General features: G+C 41.5%; 1 protein-coding gene across 8 annotated transcripts in view; it reads right to left on the bottom strand.

The window, feature by feature from the left end:
• The window catches only part of FGFR2 (fibroblast growth factor receptor 2), a 126,390-nt gene that overhangs the window by 47,207 nt on the left and 57,698 nt on the right, over positions 1–21,485 (bottom strand). For all 8 annotated transcript variants that reach the window (XM_038758391.1, XM_038758393.1, XM_038758392.1 and 5 more), the window contains one exon: positions 15,351–15,474. In XM_038758391.1, the coding sequence (XP_038614319.1) occupies positions 15,351–15,474 (124 nt within the window). The remainder of the gene's footprint in view (positions 1–15,350; positions 15,475–21,485) is intronic.

Genomic DNA, 21,485 nt, shown 5'->3' with positions numbered 1-21,485 from the left:
GGCCTAACAGAAAGAACAGGGGCCTCGGAGTCAGGGTTCTACTCCTGGCTCTGTTACTAGTCTGCTGGGTGACCTTGGGCAAGTCACTTAACATCTCTATGCCTCAGTTTCCTCATCTGTAAAATGGGGATTCAATGTCAGTTCTCCTTCCCACTTAGATTGTGAGCTCCATGTGGGACAGGGACTGTGTCCTATCTGAATATTCTGTCTCTACCCTAGCACTTAGTAGGTGCTTAACAAATACTATTATTACTATCATCATTATTGTTGTTGTTAAGTACTTACCATATATGCCAAGCACTGGGTTAAGCACTGGATCGATACAAAAATAACCTCTCCCAAATGCTTAGCACAGGCTCTGTGCATAGTAAGTGCTCAAAAGATACTAATGATTACTAAGATACGGAGAAGCAGCGTGGCTCAGCGGCAAGAGCACGGGCTTGGGAGTCAGAGGTTATGGGTTCTAATCCCGGCTCCGCCACACGTCTGCTGTGTGACCTTGAGCCAGTCACTTAACTTCTCTGAGCCTCAGTAAACTCATCTGTAAAATGGGGATTAAAATTGTGAGCCCCATGTGGGACAACCTGATCACCTTGCATCCCCCCAGCGCTTAGAACAGTGCTTTGCACATAGTTAGCACTTAACAAATGCCATTATTATTATTATTAATGATTGATGAATGATCACCTCAGGCTCACCCCCTGTCCCACTTGGGACTTACCATCTAAAATATAGGAAAAGGAACATGTAGTGGAGTAAACTAAGCCCAGAGAGCTTAAGTGACTTGCCCATGGCCTCAAAGCAGACCAATGGGGACTAGAATCTAACTCTCCTAACTCCTAGGCCCCAGGATCTTTCCATTAGATCATGCTACTTCCTACAACCAACACTGTCGTGGCTTCATTGCTCATTTAGCACCAAGAAGAGTGCAGACACTCACTCTCTCAGTTTTTCATTTATGATGTAAGTCTTGGATATCAGGTTATTCTTAACTTCTGAAGGAGACCCTGGTAAACACAGCTGAGGGCAATAATGTTGTGGTAAACACATAGTTTGCACATATAACCATTTTCTTGAGGAACTTATTTCATTCAAGAATGTTAAGAGAAGGGTTGGGATTGTAAAGTTTAAAGTTTCCTCTTTTGGAGGCTATGAAGGAAAAGTATAAATAATGGCCCAAAGTGAAATGGAGCAGAATATAAAATTACTGGACATCAGCTTCCTAAAGTGAACTAAAAAACAACCTTAGTAAAAGCATTTTCTTTAATTTGTAGGGGAGCTAGTTGAAAAAGCAAAGAGACATGAATCCATCAAAAACAAATTCCTGCAGCGTACTTTATGTTAAGCATACTATGCTATAAAACTGATTCTCTTAATTCTGAGCTGTTAGTGCAAAAATCTATTGTCTGGCAGCTACTCCAAATTAAACAAACAAACAAAAATTACTGAAGTTTGATGGTGATGGCTGTCACTAACCTCTAGGGTGCCTTATTTTATCCCTGATATGGCACATGTAAAAGCAAAAAGGTTTAAGCAATCTGAGTAAAAAAGAAATCTTTCCCTCTAACAGTAATAAATGTAATTTTTGAGTGCTTAATATGTGCCAGACACTGCTCTAAGCACTGGGGGAGATTCAAGGTAATCAGATCAGGCACAGTCCTTGTTCCATATGGGGCTCACAGGCTAGTTAGGAGGGAGAATGGATATTTCATTCACATTTTTTGGCTGAGGAAACTGAGGGTCACAGAAAAGTGAAATGACGTGCCCAAGATCACACAGCAGAGCTGGAATTAGAACCCAAGCCCTCTGACTTCCAGTCCTGTGCTCCTATTAGGCCATGCTGCTTCCTCTGGAACCAAAGGCAAATGAAAGGGACAACGATGAGGCTTATTTTGTTGGTGGACGGTTATTTTTTGCAAAATGAGGGATTTTATTTTTTAAAGGGCCAAAGAAAAATTCATCTTTTCACCAACAAAACTGGACACTTGTAGCTGTAGCTAGCCAAGGCTAACTCAGGATTCATAAAGCAGGCCCAAAAGGAATGCCTCCTCCGGCACCTCCTCCGGGATAGATGGGGCTGCACAGCCATTTGAGGAACCATCTGGGAGATCCCCAAGGTTCTAGTCGGGCCCCATCACTGATGCCTCATCTTATTGCAAGCTTTGCCACATCGGATACGGCTAAATTATTTCTTGAGTTTGAGAGACTGAACCAAATGTCCCTTCTCATCTGTCCCACCAGAAGAACAAGGTGAAGGATATGGGAACACCTGATCTCTGAATCCAGCAAGTCACCATAATGTGAGGCTGCACCTCCCCAGAACAATCTGACCATTCCTGCAGTGTGGCCTAATGGAAAGAGTCCAGACCTGGGAATCAGAGGACCCGGGTTCTAATCCCAGCTCCCCCACTTGTCTGCTGTGTGACCTTGGGCAAGTCACTTCACTCCTCTGGGCCTCAGTTACTTCATACGTAAAATGGGGATTGAGACGGTGAGCCCCATGTGGGACAGGGACTGTGTCCAAACCAGTTTGCTTGTATTCACCCCAGGGCTTAGAACAATGCCTGGCACAATTTAAGCACTTAACAAATACCATTATTATCATTAGAGAAGTGGAGGGCTTAGTGGCAAAAGCACAGTGTTGAGAGTCAGAGGTTATAGGTCCTAATCCCGGCTCCACCATTTATCAGCTGTGTGACTTTGGGCAAATCACTTAACTTCTCCGGACCTCAGTTACCTCATCTGTAAAATGGGGATTAAGACTGTGAGACCTACATGGGACAACCTGATTACCTTGTATCTACACCAGGGCTTGGAACAGTGCTTGGCACATAGTAAGCGCTTAACAAACACCATCATTATTTTTATTCTTCTTCTTCTTATTATTTGCCTGCTGTGTGACCTTGGGCAAATCACTTAAATTTGCTGTGCCTCAGTTTCCTCAACTGTAAAATAGGAGTTAAATACCTGTTCTCCACCCTACTTAGACTGTGAGCTGCTTGCCAGACAGGGACTTTGTCCAACTTGATTAATGAACGTGTCTGTTCATTGTTGCATTGTATTGTACTCTCCCAAGTGATTAGTACAGTACTCTGCACACAATAAGCGCTTAATAAATACAATTAAATGAATGAATTCACTTGTATCTACCCCAACGCTTGAACTGTACAGTGTTTGACACATAGTAAGTGCTTAAGAAACATAAAGAAATATAATCATCATCATCATCATCATTAAGGGCTTACTGTGTGCAAAGCACTATACCAAATGCTGATTAATAATATTTGGGAAGGAATTAGACATTGCCCCTGTTCCGGTCCCTCCGAGGGCTCACAATTTAATCATATCGAGGGAAAGGGAGCTGATGAGAGGCAAATAAGAAAAAATACAATAGTAAGACAACAAAAAAGGGATAAATACAAAACTTAAATCAAGGAAGCACAGAACCATAAGGGAGATAATTGGGTGGAACATAGGCATAAATTCTGTGATGTTCCTTCTACATTTTGAGGGTAGAAAACAAGACAGAGAATAACATAAGAAAGGTAGATTCTGAAGATGCGTTCCACAAACTCCTTTATCCACCTTCCCAGGGACCTCCTTTTCCCCCAAGATGCTCTTTATCCAAGGGCCTGAAACCTGCAATCTAGTTCTGAGTAATTCTAATGTATGTGCATACACTGTTTCAGTTAATGTTACCATTTCCACAAACAAGAAATGCTTGATATAAAAACACTTAGGTTGCTCATCACTGAAACACAGAAATAGGTGGAATAATAGGTAGAGGATAACATCCTTTTCCTGGATGTGAGTTTTTTCTCACAAATATCAGCCTCTCTTCTCCACTTGAGACTTTTAAAACTGTAAGATGCCAACCCGAATATACTTTATGACACTTCCTTTTCCGTGTTCTAATATTTAAAAGAGTGACACAAACTTCAGCAACTCCCAACAGTTCTCCATATCTGCCGTACCGCAGATTCAATTCCAAAATAATCAATACAGTTCCTCCTTCTAATCTGAGCAAAGATCCGTTGCTGATTTATAGGGAGCAAGATAAAAGTGCTTATAAAAGCCCTAAAGTACACTCCATCTGTCAGGGTTCCTCAGTAGCGGCAGCTGAACCCCGCATGTTCTCTCCCTCTCCGGCCTCCGCCCGGGGCCGTGGCCACCAACCATCTGATCAGGAAGGACCGTGTGGATTGTCATTTGATTTGCAGTGGCAGCCCTGCTAGACAACTTGTCTCCCAAAGGGCATAGTTCAAATGGGTGCGTCCTGTGACAGGCTTCTGGCAGCCCTCAAAATCTCACTCCAGGGTACACGGCAACTTCAGCCGATGGCAGGTATGGGACAGGAGGCCCATCAGAGAGGAGGGGCTGAGCCAGTGGCCAGCAAACAGTCCTCCTCTCTGGTACAAATGAGAATCTTTAACCCCTGGCCAGACTATCAATTAGTAGTATTTATAGAGTGCTTACTGCATAGAGAGTGTTATCCAGGAAGCTTGTTAGTGTTCTTTCCCTGGAGAATCAGTGTGGCCTAGTGGAAAGAGCAAGGTTCTGGGAGTTAGAGGACCTGGGTTCTGATCCCGGATCTGCCACTTGCCTCTCTGTGTGACCTTGAGCACGTCACTAAACTTCTCTGTGCTTATTTCATCTGTAAAAGAGGGATTTGATACATGCTCTCTTTCCTACTTTAATAATAGTGATAATGATAACTGTGGTATTTGTTAAGTGCTCACTATGTGCCAAGCACTGTACTAAGTCCTGGGGTGGATACGAGCAAATTGGTTTGGACACAGTCCCTGTCCCACCTGGGGCTGATGGTCTCAATCTCCACTTTACAGATGAGGTAACAGAGGCCCAGAGAAGTTAAGTGACTTGTCCAAGGTCACACAGCAGACAACTGGCAGATCCAGGATTAGAACCCATGATCTGCTGACTTCTAGGCCCATGTAGTATCCACTACAGCATACTGCTTCTCTGTGACTGAGACTTTGATTTTCGCTTTGACTGTGACCCACATGTGGGATAGGAACTGTGTCCGATCTGATTAACGTGTCTCTATCTTAATCAATCAGTGGAATTTATTGAGCACCTACTATGTGCAGAATACTATACTAAGCACTTGGGAGTACTTGGTACTTGATACTTGGTAGAAATGTTCACTGTCCACAAAGAGCTTACCTCACCACTCAGAATAGTGCTTGAGACATAGTAAGTAATTATTCACTATCACCTTACAAATATACATATATGTATATGTACATATGTGTGTGCATTCAATTATGTATTCTGAGTCTGTTGGTTTTAAATAGTTTTGGGACTGTCCCTCCCATTAGAGTGTGAGCAGAGAATATGTTTCAGCTTTTATTGTACTTTCCCAAGCGCTTAGTACAGTGTCCACTGCACTTAATGGGGGCTCAGGAAATACCATTACTACTGCCACTAAAATTACAACTACTACTACATGTAGTATTTTACCAATAGCATTACTACCGCTACTATATGGGATTATTTAGGTGGACTCCTGCCCAGCAGGATATCACCTTAATGATATCTTCATTAAATCATAGCACCATGACTATTCACCGTAAACCCAGAAGCAGTTTATATTCAGATGACTTTGTGATCTATACAGACAGAGACAGGAGTAGGTGTTCATCCTATGCTCAGCACATAGTGTCTCCACAGCAGATACAGAACTAGCAAAGCAATCCTTGGTGGGTTTCAAGCCAGAGTGTTCTATCAGGATTTAGAATCTAACCCTCTGACCTGGTTTGATCAGCTTATCCCTCTAGTTTCTTCCCCTACTCTTAGCTACTTGCCTTGGGGGTGTAAGTATCCTCTAGTACCTTCCAGGGTTGGGCATTCATGTATTCCCTTTCTTTACCCCTATAACAGTAGATAGATGATAGATAGATAGATAGATATAGATAGAGATAGACAGATAGATAGATAGATGATAGATAGATAGATAGATGATATAGATTAAATTGTACACATATATGTAGATTCAATTGAATATTCAGTTTTATTCATTCCAACTACATTTTTTGTGAAAATCTGTATGTCTGTCATCTATGTTAGAGTATAAGGTCATTGTGGGCAGGGTATGTTTCTTTTGTTTCTATTTCCCAAATATAGGACAATGCATTGCACTCAGGAGGTGCTTAACAAATATCACTTCTACTACTACTACTACTACTACAGAAGTAGAAGCAACACGGTGTAGCGTATAGAACACGGACCTGGAAGTTAGAAGGTCATGGGTTCTAATCCTGGCTCAGCCACTTGTCTGCTGTGCGACTTTGGGCAAGTTACTTCACTTCTCTGTGTCTCAGTTACTTCTTCTATAAAATGGGGATTGAGACTGTGAACCCCACATGGGACAGGGACTGTGTCTGATTTGCTTGTATGCATCCCAGCACTTTGTACTGTGTCTGGCACATAGTAAGTGCTTAACATATACCACAGTTACTGTTACTACTATTTCTGCTACTACTACCACTACTACTATTACTACTAATACTACTACTCTTATTACTACTACTATTACTACTACTACTACAAGCTGAATTTTCATCTAGGCTGCTTCTACTGTTCTGACCTTAGAGGTCTACATGACTTACTATGTAGACTTTGTAGACTCAATGGGGGACTACTTAGTCTACTTCAGTGGACCCCACTTTTAGCCCTTCTTCCCAGGAGCTGGGAATCTTCATTCATTCATTCATTTAATTGCATTTATTGAGTGCTTACTGTGTGCAGAGCACTTTACTAAGCACTTGGGAAGTACAAGTCGGCCACATATAGAGACGGTTCCTACCCAATAATGGGCTCACGGTTTAGAAGCGGGAGACAGACAACAACACAAAACATGTAGACAGGTGTCAGAATCATCAGAACAAATAGAATTAAAGTTCTATGCACATCATTAACAAAATAAATAGAATAGTAAATATGTACAAGTAAAACAGAGTAATAAATCTGTACAAATATATACCAGTGCTTTGGGGAGGGGAAGGAGGTAGGGCCGGGGGATGGGGAGCAGGAGCAGAAAAAGGGAAGGCCTCCTGAAGGAGGTGAGCTCTCCGTAGGGCTTTGAAGGGAGGAAGAGAGACAGCTTGGCAGATGTGTGGAGGGAGGGCATTCCAGGCCAGGGGAAGGACTTGGAGTGGGGGGTCGATGGTGAGACAGGCAAGAACGAGGTACAGTGAGAAGGTTAGTGGCAGAGGAGCGGAAGGTGTGGGCTGGGCTGTTGAAGGAGAGAAGGGGGGTGAGGTAGGAGGGGGCTAGGTGATGGAGAGCCTTGAAGCCGAGAGTGAGGAGCTTTTACTTGATTAATTAATTGAATCTTCCTATCTGTTGCCTCTTTGCTCAACTTCCTGGGTGAAGTTTCCTTGTTCTTTGAGTTCCAACAGAATTGTTAGGACCCTTCCCTTCTCCTTCATCTGTCTCTCCAACCTTCAGATTTTATGTGTGTCTCAGGCCATTCAACTTCCTTCCCTCTTTATGCTCTCTGCTGTCCTCATCACCCTTCTGACCTTTCTAAGCTGCTGTATTTATAGCTTTCTCTCCCTTTTTCCTTCTTCTCGTTCTCATCTCTATTTAGTTCTCAGTCTACAGCACCACCAACTTCCCCAGTCCAGAATCTTGAGACTTTAGGGACATCCTTACCTACTTATTATGGTTTAACAGTCACATTCAGCCTACTGAAAAATCCTCCCCTTACCCTCCAGCCAAATTGCTACCACTCTGGTACAATTAGTGGTCTTGCTACAGCTAGACTATTGCATCAGCCTCCTTGTTGGTCTCAGCCTCCAGCCTCCCCCTCCTCCAACCCATACTCCATGGTAACGCACAGAATATCTATCTGAAGAAGCTCTTGGCCCATATCTCTCCTCCCCTCAAAACTTTCCACTGATGCCTTGTATCTCTTCATATCAAACAAAAACTCCTCACAATTGGCTTCACTGTACGTATCAGCTCTCTTCTCTCTCTAGTCCCCACTCACTGTATTCATTCCTCTCAAGACTAACATCTAGCTCTACCTCGCTCCACTCTTCTGCCTCCATCCTCTCCCTCACTCTGTTTCCCTGGCTTGAAACTCTCTCCACATCAGGCAGCCTACAGCTGTCCCCACATTCAATTCCCTCCTAACATAAAACAAGCTTTCCCTGATTCATTTCCCAGCAGCCTGAGCCATATCACCACTTCAGCCAACTCTAGTACTTAGAAACTCATTCACCCCTTCCTCAGCACTCACATATAAATGACTGCTCAATTAATTTCTTATGACAATGCTAGTTGTAAATGTTTCCTTGTTTGATCCCCGGTTAGAGTTTAAGCTCCTTAGGGCAGGTAACATGTCACCCCCTTATTTTGTATGTCCCAAAATCTAGCATAATAAATAGTACCAGGTGGGCATGCCAGAAATACTGTTATTTCTTCTACTACTATTTCTTCTCCTAGTAGCAGAACTTTCTCTTCTCTGATGCCTCACATTTAATATGCTCTATTTTTTGCCTTTCTGTCCTTTTTTCTTGTCAATCTTCTCTATCTTCTTGTTTCTTATCTTCTTTGAAGAGCTTTCAATACCTGCCCGAGTGTGTACTGAATACTCAGAGACAGATGTTCAAGACTATTATTGTATTAGCTCCAGACTTATCATTAATGAAATAAGATTTACAACTCTCCTAATTTTCCAAAGGAGTGAAGATTTACTATCTCTATATTTTGGTCATCTAGTGACTGACCCCTTTATTATTTTTCTCATATTCACAATTGCTAAGATGTGCAGAATTTATTGTTGTCCGTCTCCATGGTTTGTTTTGAATTCTAGCAGAAATGGTTTGCAATGATCCAGCCTCACCCTCTTCTCTGATCTCCCAGTGCCTGGGAACCCACAGTGTGAGATAACCTAAAGTGAGAGGTGGACTAGAAAAGAGATGACTGGAGAGGAAACAGAATATCTCTATGAGTCCTCATCAGCGGCAGAAAGAACTGTGCCCTCACCCATCTTGCTGGTCATTTTAAATTATGGTGTTCTGGGTGGCCTTAGTAAAAGTTTCTACTAAGTAAAATGTTTCTACTTAGTGAAGATTCCACAAGAACATAAACCTCACACCATCGGGGAACTGGGCACATGGAGTTATTCTGCTTTTTTTCCAGACAGAACCACTGAAGACAGTTTTACCACAGTTTTGAGTATAACAGAAAAAGAACAGATTGTGGGGTTTCCCACTGTCAGTATTTTGTTTTTATGTGTTTGTTTTTGTTTTTTCCCCGGAGTGGTACAAAAAAAGTTCTACTTCTTATTTTTCTTGTTTTGTTTTAGTGTTTTATTCTAGAGCTTCATTTGGTGACAGTTGTCTCAATCAATCAATCAATCATATTTAATGAGTGCTTACTGTGTGCAGAGCACTCTACTAAGTGCTTGGGAGAATACTATATAGCATGTTTCCTGCCCACAACGAGCTGACACTCTTGACAGGGAGACAGACATTAATATAAATAAATGAATGATTTGCCCTGGTCCTCATTAAGGTTTTGCTCAAATCAAATGTTTTTCCTCTTCAGGGTCTCCCCTAATTTGGTCTTCTGGGTTTCTCCACAAATGTTTTTTATCCAATTTGTTCCCTGGACTTTTACTCCACCTTCCACCCGCTTTGTGTCCCTCAACGAGGGTTCCCTGCTTTGACTCCTGCAAGTCCTTTTCTTGTTTGCTCAGATTCTCTGCACTGTCTTGCCTATCTGGTCTCCTGGATCCTGCTTTCCATCTTTCCTCTCTGACTCTTCCCCAGCCCATCATCTCCAGTTTTCCTCCCTCCCTGGGTCCCAACTATCTCCTTAGCTGTCCAACACTCGCCCTACTCACTTTTGTTTCTCTCTTCCTCACCCATCGACGATCAATCGGTCACATTTATAGATTTCCCCCTTCTCTTTCTTTTCCTCTTTTTTTGCTCTCTTCCCACTTCCATATAGAATGATCAATCACCAGTGGAGCCTGATGTTAACATTGTTTGCTCAGCAAGGTAAACATTATGAGGGAGAGAGATCCTGCTAAAATGTAATTATCATCATCAGCTTTTATTGTATGATTACTGTGAGCAGATCACTGCATTGGGCACCTGGACATATAAAAGAGTAAAAGATTTAGTTCCTGTCCTGGAGGAGTATAATTGTCCCCGAGTTCTAATCCCAGCTCTGCCACTTACCTGCTGTGTGACCTCAGGCAAGTCACTTAACCTTTTTGTGCCTTAGCCCCCTCATCTGCAAAATGGGAATTGAATGCCTGTTCTATCACCCACTTACATTATGAGCCCCAGGTGGGAGCTGATTATCTCGTATCTACTCCAATGCTGGGCACATAGTAAGCACTTAACAAATAATATCACAATTATTATTAATTATACTATCATTATTTAAGGCCCTCTCTAAGCCTCTTCATCCCAATTCCTACTTCTGATGGGGCACCCCAAGTCCCTGTGCCCCCGCAGCAGATGGTACATGCAGAAGAATGGGGCACATGCTCCAGGAAGGGGAGTTTGTAGAATTACTCTGTGTTTCTGGTCAAGCTAAGTTAAAGGCCCGACCTGCCTCTCCCTAACTCCCTCACTAAATACAAGGATTGCTTTACTCACCATCAAACTGTCAAGACTTCAGGATGAAATGCAACACCTGCCCAAAGACAAGCATGCAGCTCTGGGCAAAGAACAGGGAAAATCGCTGCCTGACCTACTAACCCAGGAATTTAGGAGTCAACATTTAAAGACTCCTATCTTTGGGACTGACTTCTTCCTCCAGAGTGCCTTTTATGGAGCTTTTAGTTCAGAATGCTCAATGTTCCCTGGTGGTGGGCCTAGCTGGGATAACAGTTTGAAAATGTATGGAAAAAGTCATCACTTAGAACAGCTGAAACAATGTTATCATGGTTATCAAGAGTCAAAGGGAAAAACTACGGCCTCAGGGCTCTGAGAGATGCAAAGTCAGACCAAGGTGATCCTTAACAGAGGAGAACTTGCAGGCAGAACCGTCTACTAGTGGTGCAGGGCACTGCAATTTCTTCAATAAAATCATTATTAACATTAGCATTAATAATGATAATAATAATAATAATGACTTCATGTGAATCCAAGGGACTAGAAAGGAGGTTCCCTTAAAAAAAAGCATGGATTGAAGATATTCTGACTTTATTCAATCCCTCCCATTCTCCTTCTGCTGAACTACTACACTGAAGTCTTTGTTTTCCACAATGAAGCACACAGCCGCAAGCACTAACCTATTTTGCGTCATTTCTCACTGGAGATGTGTTGCCAAAAGCTCCATACCAGGTGTAAAGTCCACAGTAAGGTGTATCAGTCCTTGGAATAAAAGATGCTTCATTCCCAACCCAACCAAATGCCTGAGGGCAAGCATCAGAACAGATTCCTTCACGCTTGCAGGCTCTGTCCTATCATGTCAAAGGACTCAGGTAAATATGTCAAGTTAGAGCATATTTATGTCAAGGGCTAGTCAACAAGCTCATGCCGGCTTGCCATTGTGCAAGTCAGGGCTTGGCAGTAATACCTCAAAGGTTCTCCACCCAGCCATTAATGACTTCCAGAGTAAGGCATGGAAGGCAACGACAATCACTTCCAAATTTCCTTAGATGAAAATGAAGAACTGAGCCAATTCAGTAGATATCAGGTGGGGGTGGGGGCTGTGACCACTTTGACTAACCTGATTACTCGTGGGATGAAGTTTTCCATCCCCACCTTTGCCTTGCTTTCGAATGAATTTCAGTCACTGGTGAACTGCAGAAAACTCAAAGGTTTCCTGACAAGTGTCGGGAAAGAAATGTGAACGAAAACAACAAAGTCATAGAGACATGGTAAATCAGCCAGGCTGCAATAAGCCCTAAGAAAAACTCACACAACATGCTGACAGACTGTACTCATTTTTAGGTTTTCCTCCCAGGTCATCCTTGTCCAAAAGAGGCTGTGTTGAACACATACAGTAGGCTCTCCCAATGCCATAGGGCCACTGAGGAGTCACATCAATCTTCGGTCATCCTAAATGATAACACTAAAGATGGAAGCCTTTGGATGGAGGTCATATGATGACTAGCATATTTTTGGCAACAAAACTGGAGTTGTGCTTGCTCCAACAAAACCCCTTGCCTGACTGTGACTAAGGATGAACTAGAATAACATGGCAATCCCAAGGGGATCTGATATGAAAAAGCCACAGTCCCGTGATACTCTAATGTTATTTCTGATGGCATAAATCTGATGGGCTTTGGAGACTCCAAATTCACTTTTTTATGAGTTAACAGCTGGAAATAGAGAAGGTGTTCCCTGTAAAGGCCAGCAAGTTAATCTATTAAGAGTTTCCTGTAAATGCAAGCACTTTATCTTCACTCCAAATGGCATGTTATATAACTCCAGTAAATAAAGTCAGTTCTGTTGCCCATATTCATATGACAAGTGCTTGCCTAAATGACTTCTTAAAGAAAAAAAAAACCCACACATTTTGATGGTCCATAACATCTGAGTGGAAATTTCTGTATCATAGCAACAAAACAAAACCTCAAAGATTATGGTAGAAGATGGAAATGAATGTGTATTAGCCAGTAAAGGTCTTGAGGCTACCCATGGGAGCATAGAGAGGTAACTGAAATAAGCTGGTTCATTCATTCATTGTTTGCAGGGTAAGGATGTGTTAAACATGTTCTGAATTCACATAGATGCAGCAGGGCCTTTAGTAATGCCCTTTAGTCTTTACTTGAATGCTTCTTGTTCCCACTCTCTGAGATACTCAGAATGACTGCTTGCCAATTTTGTAAATCCAGAGGAGACTGTTTAGCTGACTCAACCCTTGTTTGATTAGTGTCCCTTAAAGTAACTGCTGGGGTTTTGAGCAAAGATGAGAATATTTCACACCTCCATCTTTACTGAAAACGTCCTATACTCCACTGCCTTTTGGCTTTGTGTAAAGAGGTTTCAAGTTTGGGAAAGCTGTTTGAGTTGAGCTTTAATGGCTATTCACAAGTAGCATTGGATCATTATTGGCCCACATTTAACTGGATCCCTCCAAAACTGATGACATAATTAGACCTTTCTCTACATTACTCCATACGGTCATAGCTCCCTCTACATTACAACATATAGTCATATGATTATTTCCAACAAGATAAACTGCCAGTGGACTAACATTAAATTGAATAATTCCATTATTCAGCACATCCCAATCAAATTCTGACTCACAACCAAAAGAGATTTTAGAACTTCTCAGATGAGTGCTGCCAACACTGTATTTATTCGAAGAACGTTTTTCAGTTTTACAGAGGAATTCAACATTATATTTGGTGAAAAAAATTGCATCAATTTCTGGTGATTTAATTTTGTAGTATAAGAAGACCATGATTAATTGGGTCTGCCTAATTAGTGTTAGTGAAATCTGAGCAAAGTAGAAAGCACTTGAGTACTGGCATATTTTCCCTACAATAAGGGAGAAGCATGGCCTGATGGATAGAGTACGAACCTGGGAATCAAAAGGACCTAAGTTCTAAACCCGGCTCCACCACTTGTCTGCTGTGTGACCTTGGGCATGTCACTTAACTTCTCTGTGTCTCAGTTACTTCATCTGCAAAATAAGGACTAAGACTGAGCCTCATGTGGGACATGTACGGTGTCCAACACGATTAGCTTGTATCTATCACAGTGCTTAGTACAGTGCCTGGCAAATATTAAGTTCTTAACAAATACCATTAAAAGGGATGATTTGAGTTCACAATAGAGAGGGAAAATAATTACACAGTGCACTGCCTGATAATAAAATGTATTTTGCAGTCAGAAGGAGACATTTCTAGAGCAGAAATCCCAGCTCTGCCATTTTTCTGCTGTGTGATCTTGGACAAGTCACTTCTATGTGCCTCAGTTACCTTATCAGCAAAATGGGGATTAAGATTGTGAGCCCCATGTAGGGTACGGACTGTGTCCAACCTGACTATCTATGCCAGTGCTTAGTACAGTGCCTGGTATACAGTAAGTGTTGAACAAACACCGTTAAAAATACCCCTAAACTTAAGATGGCCTTGCTGAATTGCTTTCTCTCACTTTTTTAAGTAATACTAACGAACATACAGAACATAAACTGCTACTGATGGCTCTTTTTGAAAAAGCATGTTAAAAAACCACTTCCTTACTGGTGCTAAAATAGTTAAAATTGTTCAATAACATTTCTGGTCTTGAAGCAACAGAAGTAGCACTATACAGTTAGAAATGACATTTTCTAATTTTCAAAAGTTTTTTTGTTTTGTTTTCTCATATCCAGGGAAGGCTTTCAAAGCACAAATGAAAACACACTTAGGGGCTGGAAAATTTGTTCAAGTCCTACCAGTTGTTTCTTCCAGCAAGCAGGGCAGTTTAGAGATTCTTCATCATAGGAATCTTGATGGAATTACCATTATTTGAATCTCATGAGGTCACCAGAACTGTGGTGCAGATTGAATTTATATCTCCCCCAGTACCACCCTCCTCTTCACCTCCACTTTCTTTTAGTAAGCAATTAATCAATCCATCAATGGTAGTTATTAAGTACTTACTGTGTGCAGAGCACTGTACAAAAGTGATTGGGAGAGTCCAAACCATAGTGTTGGTAGACATGATTCCTGCCTCTAATAAACACCAATGCTGCATCCACTTTAAACATCATTTGGGTTAATAGTGCTGGATGGCACTAAGAGTTTCATTAGCTTGGGCCAATTTATGTGTCCCATTAGAACAGACTGATAAGAAACATAATTGCTTTTTGCTCATGAATATTTGGGGGACTTATTCCATAAATTTTCTGTTTCTAACTGTTTTCTTTTCAGGAGAACAAAGACCCATAATCTATGATTTCTCAGCCATTGGCACTGGACTACTGTTTAAAGGATTTTTTCTAAGTGAGTTCTTCCAGTTACAGGATATAGCATCACAGTGCTTTCCTTTTACTCGTCTCAAACTCAGTGTTTTCTTTAGATTTAAAAGCAAGTGAGTTTCCTTTAGATTTAAAAATTCTGGCACATCAGATTTTACTTGTCCCTCTTTCTTCTTTCCCTGTACATGCTAAAATTTGCTGCCTATAATATTATCCTCAATATAAAAAAAATGCTCCCATGCAATGATAATCTTGAGCCAGAAATGGAATATATAACACAAAAAGATCTTCCTAAGTGATCGTCCTAAGAGAGGAACAGAAGATTAAAACAAATCTCTGCAAAGAATCTAATTGTTTTGGATGGAGTAAACAAATACTTCCTTTAAAATGAATTTCTTTATCATTTGCGGTTCACAAACAATTTCAGCAGTAGGAATCTTACTCACCAACAACATCAAGGTGATATGTGTGATTGATAGAGCCATACTCATTTTCTACTACACATGTATAATTTCCTTTATCAGATGGCACCACACTTTCCATAATGAGACTCCAGTGCTGGTTTCGTACCTGGAAGGATTAGAATGAAAACCGTTTAAAAAGCATGGTTCTGCATATACCTCTCTTTCCACATAAAAACATACAATCACATAAAACATTTATTATATATTTCTTATTTAATTGAGTGTTCAGAAGTGAGACAGATGAAAGCCATTCTTGTTTTGACTTTTAAACGTGTTATAACTCTTGGCAGAACTCAAAATTAAATTGGTGCCAAAAGCAAGGGGGCATATTCCCCAGTGTTCTGTGTTGGGGAAACACTGATGGACATGAGGCTGTAGTTCTGAAGCAGATGTTTGACCATTGTGACATAAGAGAGTGCAGTGGGCACTTAAATTATGTCTTTGCCTAGGATACTGAGACCAATATCCACATCAGGAACACGTCGGGGAGAATGGGAAATTTCATTGCAACATCAAAAGATTTTCACCAGGTCTCGGACTGGGAGACTAATAAAAATGCTAATAAGTGAGGTATTTCTTCAGTATGTGCCAGGCACTGTGCTAAGCACACAGGTATAGTGCTTACTAACAAATCAGACACAACCCCTGTCCCACATGGGGCTCCCCCAGGAGAGAGACCAGATTTTGAACCCCCATTTCACGGGTGAGAAATCTGAGGCACAGAGAAGTCAAGTGACTAGCCCACAGTCACACAGTAGGCAAGGGGTTTCCTAGAGCCAAGACTAAGGTATACCCCCGTAACTGCTCAGGACCGTACATTTCTGGCATGGTCTAGAGACATGCCTTTTGAGCCCTCCATATAGTCTCGTTTCCACTCTAACAAAAACTCCAGGCCAGTAGGTAGCCCAGGTGTAAGGGAAGTAGAATGGTCTAGTGGAAAGAGCACAGGCCTGGATATGGGTTCTAATTCCAGCTCTGCCACATGTCTGCTGTGTGACTTTGAGCAAGTCATTTCACTTCTCTGTGCCTCAGTTATCTCAACTTTAAAATGGGGATGAAGACTGTAAACCTCAAGTGGGACAGAGACTGTATCCAACCTGATTACCTTATATCTACCCTAGTGCTTAGAACAGTGCTTGGCACATGATAACACAATTATTATGATTAATATTAGCAGTAGTAGTAGTAATAGTATTAATGGCTATTCAGTCACTGATAATAATGGTATTTGTTCAGGGCTTACTACGTGCTAAGCACTAGGGCAGATACAATATATGTGGATCAGACATAGTTCCTGGCCCTCAGGGAGGGAATACAGGGAATAAAAACAATAATAATAATAATGGTATTATGCATTAACGGTATTAAGCACTTACAACGTAACATGCACTGAACTAAGTGCTAGGGTAGATACAAGATAAACACGTTGGACATGTCCTTGTCTCATTCAGGGTTCATAGTAGACTATGGAGAAGACAGAACAGGTATTGAATCCCCATTTTACAGTTAAGGAAACTGAGGTAGAGAAAAGTTAAGTGACTTGCCCATGGCCACACAACCGGCACAGAGTGGCAGAGATGGGATTTAAATCCAGGTCCTCTGACTTCTAGGCTCATGCTCTTTCCACTGAGCTAACAGTTTCTCCTGAGTTGTATGAAAGATTCCTCAGAGATGTCTCAAGGTAAAATAAATGATATATTCTCTGTGGCAAGGTGTGGGGGGAATGTGGCACACTGTTTGAGCCCTCAAGGATGTAAAAGGACATCCCTTCCTGCACCTTAGGTTGCCACTCATCCCTAGACATTGCCCGCTCCTCCCACACAAGCCCTGCCCAGGTGGACAGTACCAGCTCCAGTGCAGTGGCATTAGAAACCATAAGTGGGTGGTCCAATCAGAGCCATGCACTAAATACAGTTCTACCTACACAATCCCTACAAGATCACTATTTCCTTCCTAGGGGCCCCCTCCTACTTCTAGAAACCTGTAAGAATTCACATTGCAGATTCCCATAATGGCTGTTTGCTGTTAGAAAGGTCCTCTGATAGCACCGTAAAGTAATCTGGATTCCAATTACAGAAGGGACCACGGCCACCTAAGCCAAAAAATTGTGTATCAAACATTTATCATCCTTAAAGATAAGAAGTAAAATGCATACAAACCACTCAATTCTAATTTTTACAATTTTAAAAAGCACCCCAAATTAAACCTGTTACGTAAACATAAGTGAAATGAGAATGGGTCATCTGTACCTTTTCAATATTTACAAACATTCACAAATTTAAATGAGACATGATCGTTCATTATTTATCAATATGCTTTAAAACTCATTAAATGCTTCTATGAAAGGTAAACAGTACCTGAAAGTCTATTTGAGATACACTACTTTTCATTCATTGAAAACAAACACTCAACACCTAGAAAACTATAATCTAAACTGTTTGGGGCTTCAGTATACCCACTGAATGTTAATCCAAGCAGAATATTCTTGCCTGACTCACATCAAAGTGATGATTCAGGAAAAAAAGATTGAGAAAGCTAAACAGTGAGTCAAAAAACTACAATAGAGACAATGTAAAATCATGTAGAGAATACCACTTTACAAAAACATGTGTATGAAATCTATGCATGGATGGATAGTTGTCAATTTAAAAAACAACATCAGCAATTACCCTGGCATTCTAGATTAGTGAGAGATTACATCTGCAAATTATTCCCACAACTATTTTAACTTAATCCTGTCAGATCTAAACAAACCACTATTGCAGATTAGGGTAATTACTGTAGAGGTCAAGGACAACATCATAGCCAGCCACAGAGGCTGCCTTTCAGAGTCCCTTGAAGTGAAGAGTTGATTCATTACTCTCATTCTGTTTGGGGAAAAGTTGAATAGAATTCATGGCGTTTCCTGCCTAAATCGCTTCAGCTGTCACACTCTGCTCGACAGAAGGACCATGTTGACCATCCCCAAGGTTTGAGTTTCTGAAGGCACCTCTGAAACTTTTCTGGATCTACAGTGACCTGCTTATGACATCAACTCAGGTGGAGAAATTCAGAGTGAGATCTAAGCTCTCACCCACTTCTAGTACAGAATGTTCTGCCTACAAGAATGAAGTATTGGATGAGAATTCAGCAAACCTAACTGTGAGTCTCAACTTGGCACTGATTCCCTGGAGGACAAATGTGGACCAGTTTCATTTCCAGGCCCTAGGCCCTCATGCTTTGGGAACAACCTGAATTCAATAAGAACTCTATTAATTCTCTAGCCTGTTCCTTTAGAAATAATCAAAATTGTTCCAGCCAAGCTCTTGAAAGACAAGTGGTAGAATAGCCCTTCCCACCTCACTTCCCTGACTCTCGAAGAAATTCCAAGCCTTAGTAGGAGAGAATATGAGGAAAAATATAGTTTTCTCTACATAAATTTCAATATAACCTATGTTTTTAAAAAAGCTGAAACTGATTTACGTCTCACTCAGAAATCACCTGGGAATCCTAACTATTCCTCCTAGAATCACTATGAAGGATTATGCTTGGGATTGGTCCATTCGACATTCGTCCTTGATGGTTATTGGCTTTGGGAATTAGTAATAATAACTGTGGTATTTGTTAAACCCTTACTATTCATTCATTCAATCGTATTTATTGAGCGCTTACTGTGTGCCGAGCACTGTACTAAGCGCTTGGGAAGTACAATTTGGCAACATATAGAGACGGTCCCTACCCAACAGTGGGCTCACAGTCCTATGTGCCAAGCACTAAGCACTAGGGTACATATGAGACAATGAGGTGGGACACAGTCCCTGTCCTACATGGGGCTCACTGCGTAAAGGGAAGGAGGAAAGTTATTGAATCCCCATTTCAAAGATGAGGAAACTGAGGCCCAAAGAAATTAAGTGATTTGCCCAAGGTCACATAGCAGGCAATTGGCGGAACAGAATTAGAACCCAGGTTTTGTGACACTAAGGCCCTTGCTCTTTCCACTAAGTCCCCTTGCTTCTAATAACTCCGATGACTGGGATCTCTTTGCCACAGGGGTCTCCCAACCAGCGAGATTCCTAAATTTCTTTTGGAGCTGATGAGTCATGGGGTATTGTCAAACATTCCCATTTGCCTGGATCCTGACCTTGTCCTCTAACTACAGAGATAAAGAGCACTTGGAAAGCTGGGTAAGAAAACCTGCTTTCAGAGACATTGTTTCCCCACTCTCTATGTCCACCAAGTTCAACCCTGAAGGACAGTGGGTAAAGGATGAAAGTGAAGGTGAAGGATGGGGGCTGATGCATATCTGGGTTCCTGGCCCTCCAGCCCTTCATAAACACAGGGCTGAATCTCCAACTAGCTCAGTTTATAGCTCTGCTCCGCTGAAAATATTCAGGTCTTTGAGCCTCACTCAAATTTTATTCCCATAAGCCCTTAATCGCCTCAATCATCCTTTTCTGGACACTGTCCCAACTATCAATGTCTTTCTCGAGCAGAGATCCTACTCTGGCAGGCTGACCAGACTTCGAAAGAGAACATTACTTTCCTTAGCCGAAAACATTAAACCTTGGCGTATATGGCTCAATAGATCTTGGCCTTTTTTAACATCCCAGCATGTGGCAGGCCTGCATCTTGTCTGCTATCCATTATCACATCTCATTCTTTCTTTCTTGGTATTGCTGCATTCCATTCAACTTCCCATTGTTAGAACACCCAAGGACAAAAATACTGACTTCCACTGTTGAGCCAGTCTGAGAGTGAAGAGGTTAATATTTAGAAAATGCTTTTAAGGTGATGAATACTTTTACAATGCAGGGCACATTTTTGTTCTTTAGAATCCTTGAGTTACCAATTTGACCCCCTAGGCAGCTCTGCTAATATTTACTTTAGGCTTAGGTCAGTAGGCTCCTTTTTGATTCCTTGATACTCAAATCCAGATCTCTGAGTCATGGTACATGCAACGGTGTAGCCTGTCAGCTGAAAGGCAAGGTTCCTAGCGCAGACTTATTTAGTACTGGGCAAACAGTGCTTCTATTGCTAACCGGACTCAGTGAATGGAATGAATTTTAACTTCATAAAGATGGGAAAAGAGGTATGACGAAAGGAAACCGTTTTTCTTCTGATTTCAGGGCAGTTCTTCCTATAACCAAGAGTATGTTGAACATTGACAGAGCAAAATCAGTTCATCCTTTTAGAAATCACTGACTTTGCTACTCATTTCTCCCCACTACAGACCACACCCACTCCCTCTCTCCACCTCTATTTTCTTTTCCCTCCCAAAAGTAGGATAGAGAATGCCCTCATCACATGTACAATAGGTGTTTATCTTGTACCCGCCCCCCGCGCCCCCACCACAATCATGCCCACTAAAGACAGAATCTCACCATCCATGGGATTATCAGGGTGAGCTAGTGGAGAGAAGACCTGGATTCTAATCTCAGCTCTACATTAACTACAATATGACCTTCATCAAGTAACTTAACATCTCTGTGCCTCAGTTTCCTCATGGCAAAATGGCAATTAAATACCTGTTCTCCTTCCCCTTAGATGGTGAGGCTTATGCATGGCCTAGTGGAAAGAGCACAGGCCTGGGAATCAGAAGGTCATGAGTTCTAATCCTGGCTCCCTCCCTCCCCCCATGTCTGCTGTGTGACCTTGGACAAGTCACTTCACTTCTTCGTGCCTCAGTTATCTCATCTGTAAAATGTGGATTGAGACTGCGAGCCCCACATGGGACAGGGACTGTGTCCAGCTCGATTTGCTTATATCCACCCCAGCACTTAGTACAGTGCCTGGCACATAGTAAGCGCTTAACAAATACCATCATTAAGTAATGTGGGACAAGGACTGTCTCTGACCTGATTATCTTGTATCTACCTCAAAGTTAGTAGTGTTTAGCACAGAGTAGGTACTTAACAAATACCACAATTATTGTATGCAGAGCATCTCTCTCACTTTATCTCTTTATTTATCTATGCATCTATATACTATATATACATATATATATATATATATATATATATACACATAGGTAGGTATTTAAAACTTTATTTTAATATGACTATTAGGTGATCTCTGTCTTGAGTAAGCAAGGAATGTGCCTACCAACTCTGATATATTCTATTCTTCTAAGCCCTTAGT

The sequence above is a fragment of the Tachyglossus aculeatus genome, chromosome 16, assembly GCF_015852505.1.
Source record: "Tachyglossus aculeatus isolate mTacAcu1 chromosome 16, mTacAcu1.pri, whole genome shotgun sequence".
NCBI lineage: Eukaryota > Metazoa > Chordata > Mammalia > Monotremata > Tachyglossidae > Tachyglossus > Tachyglossus aculeatus.
Note: the sequence above shows the minus strand (reverse complement) of the source record. Positions and strands in the feature narration are given on the sequence as shown.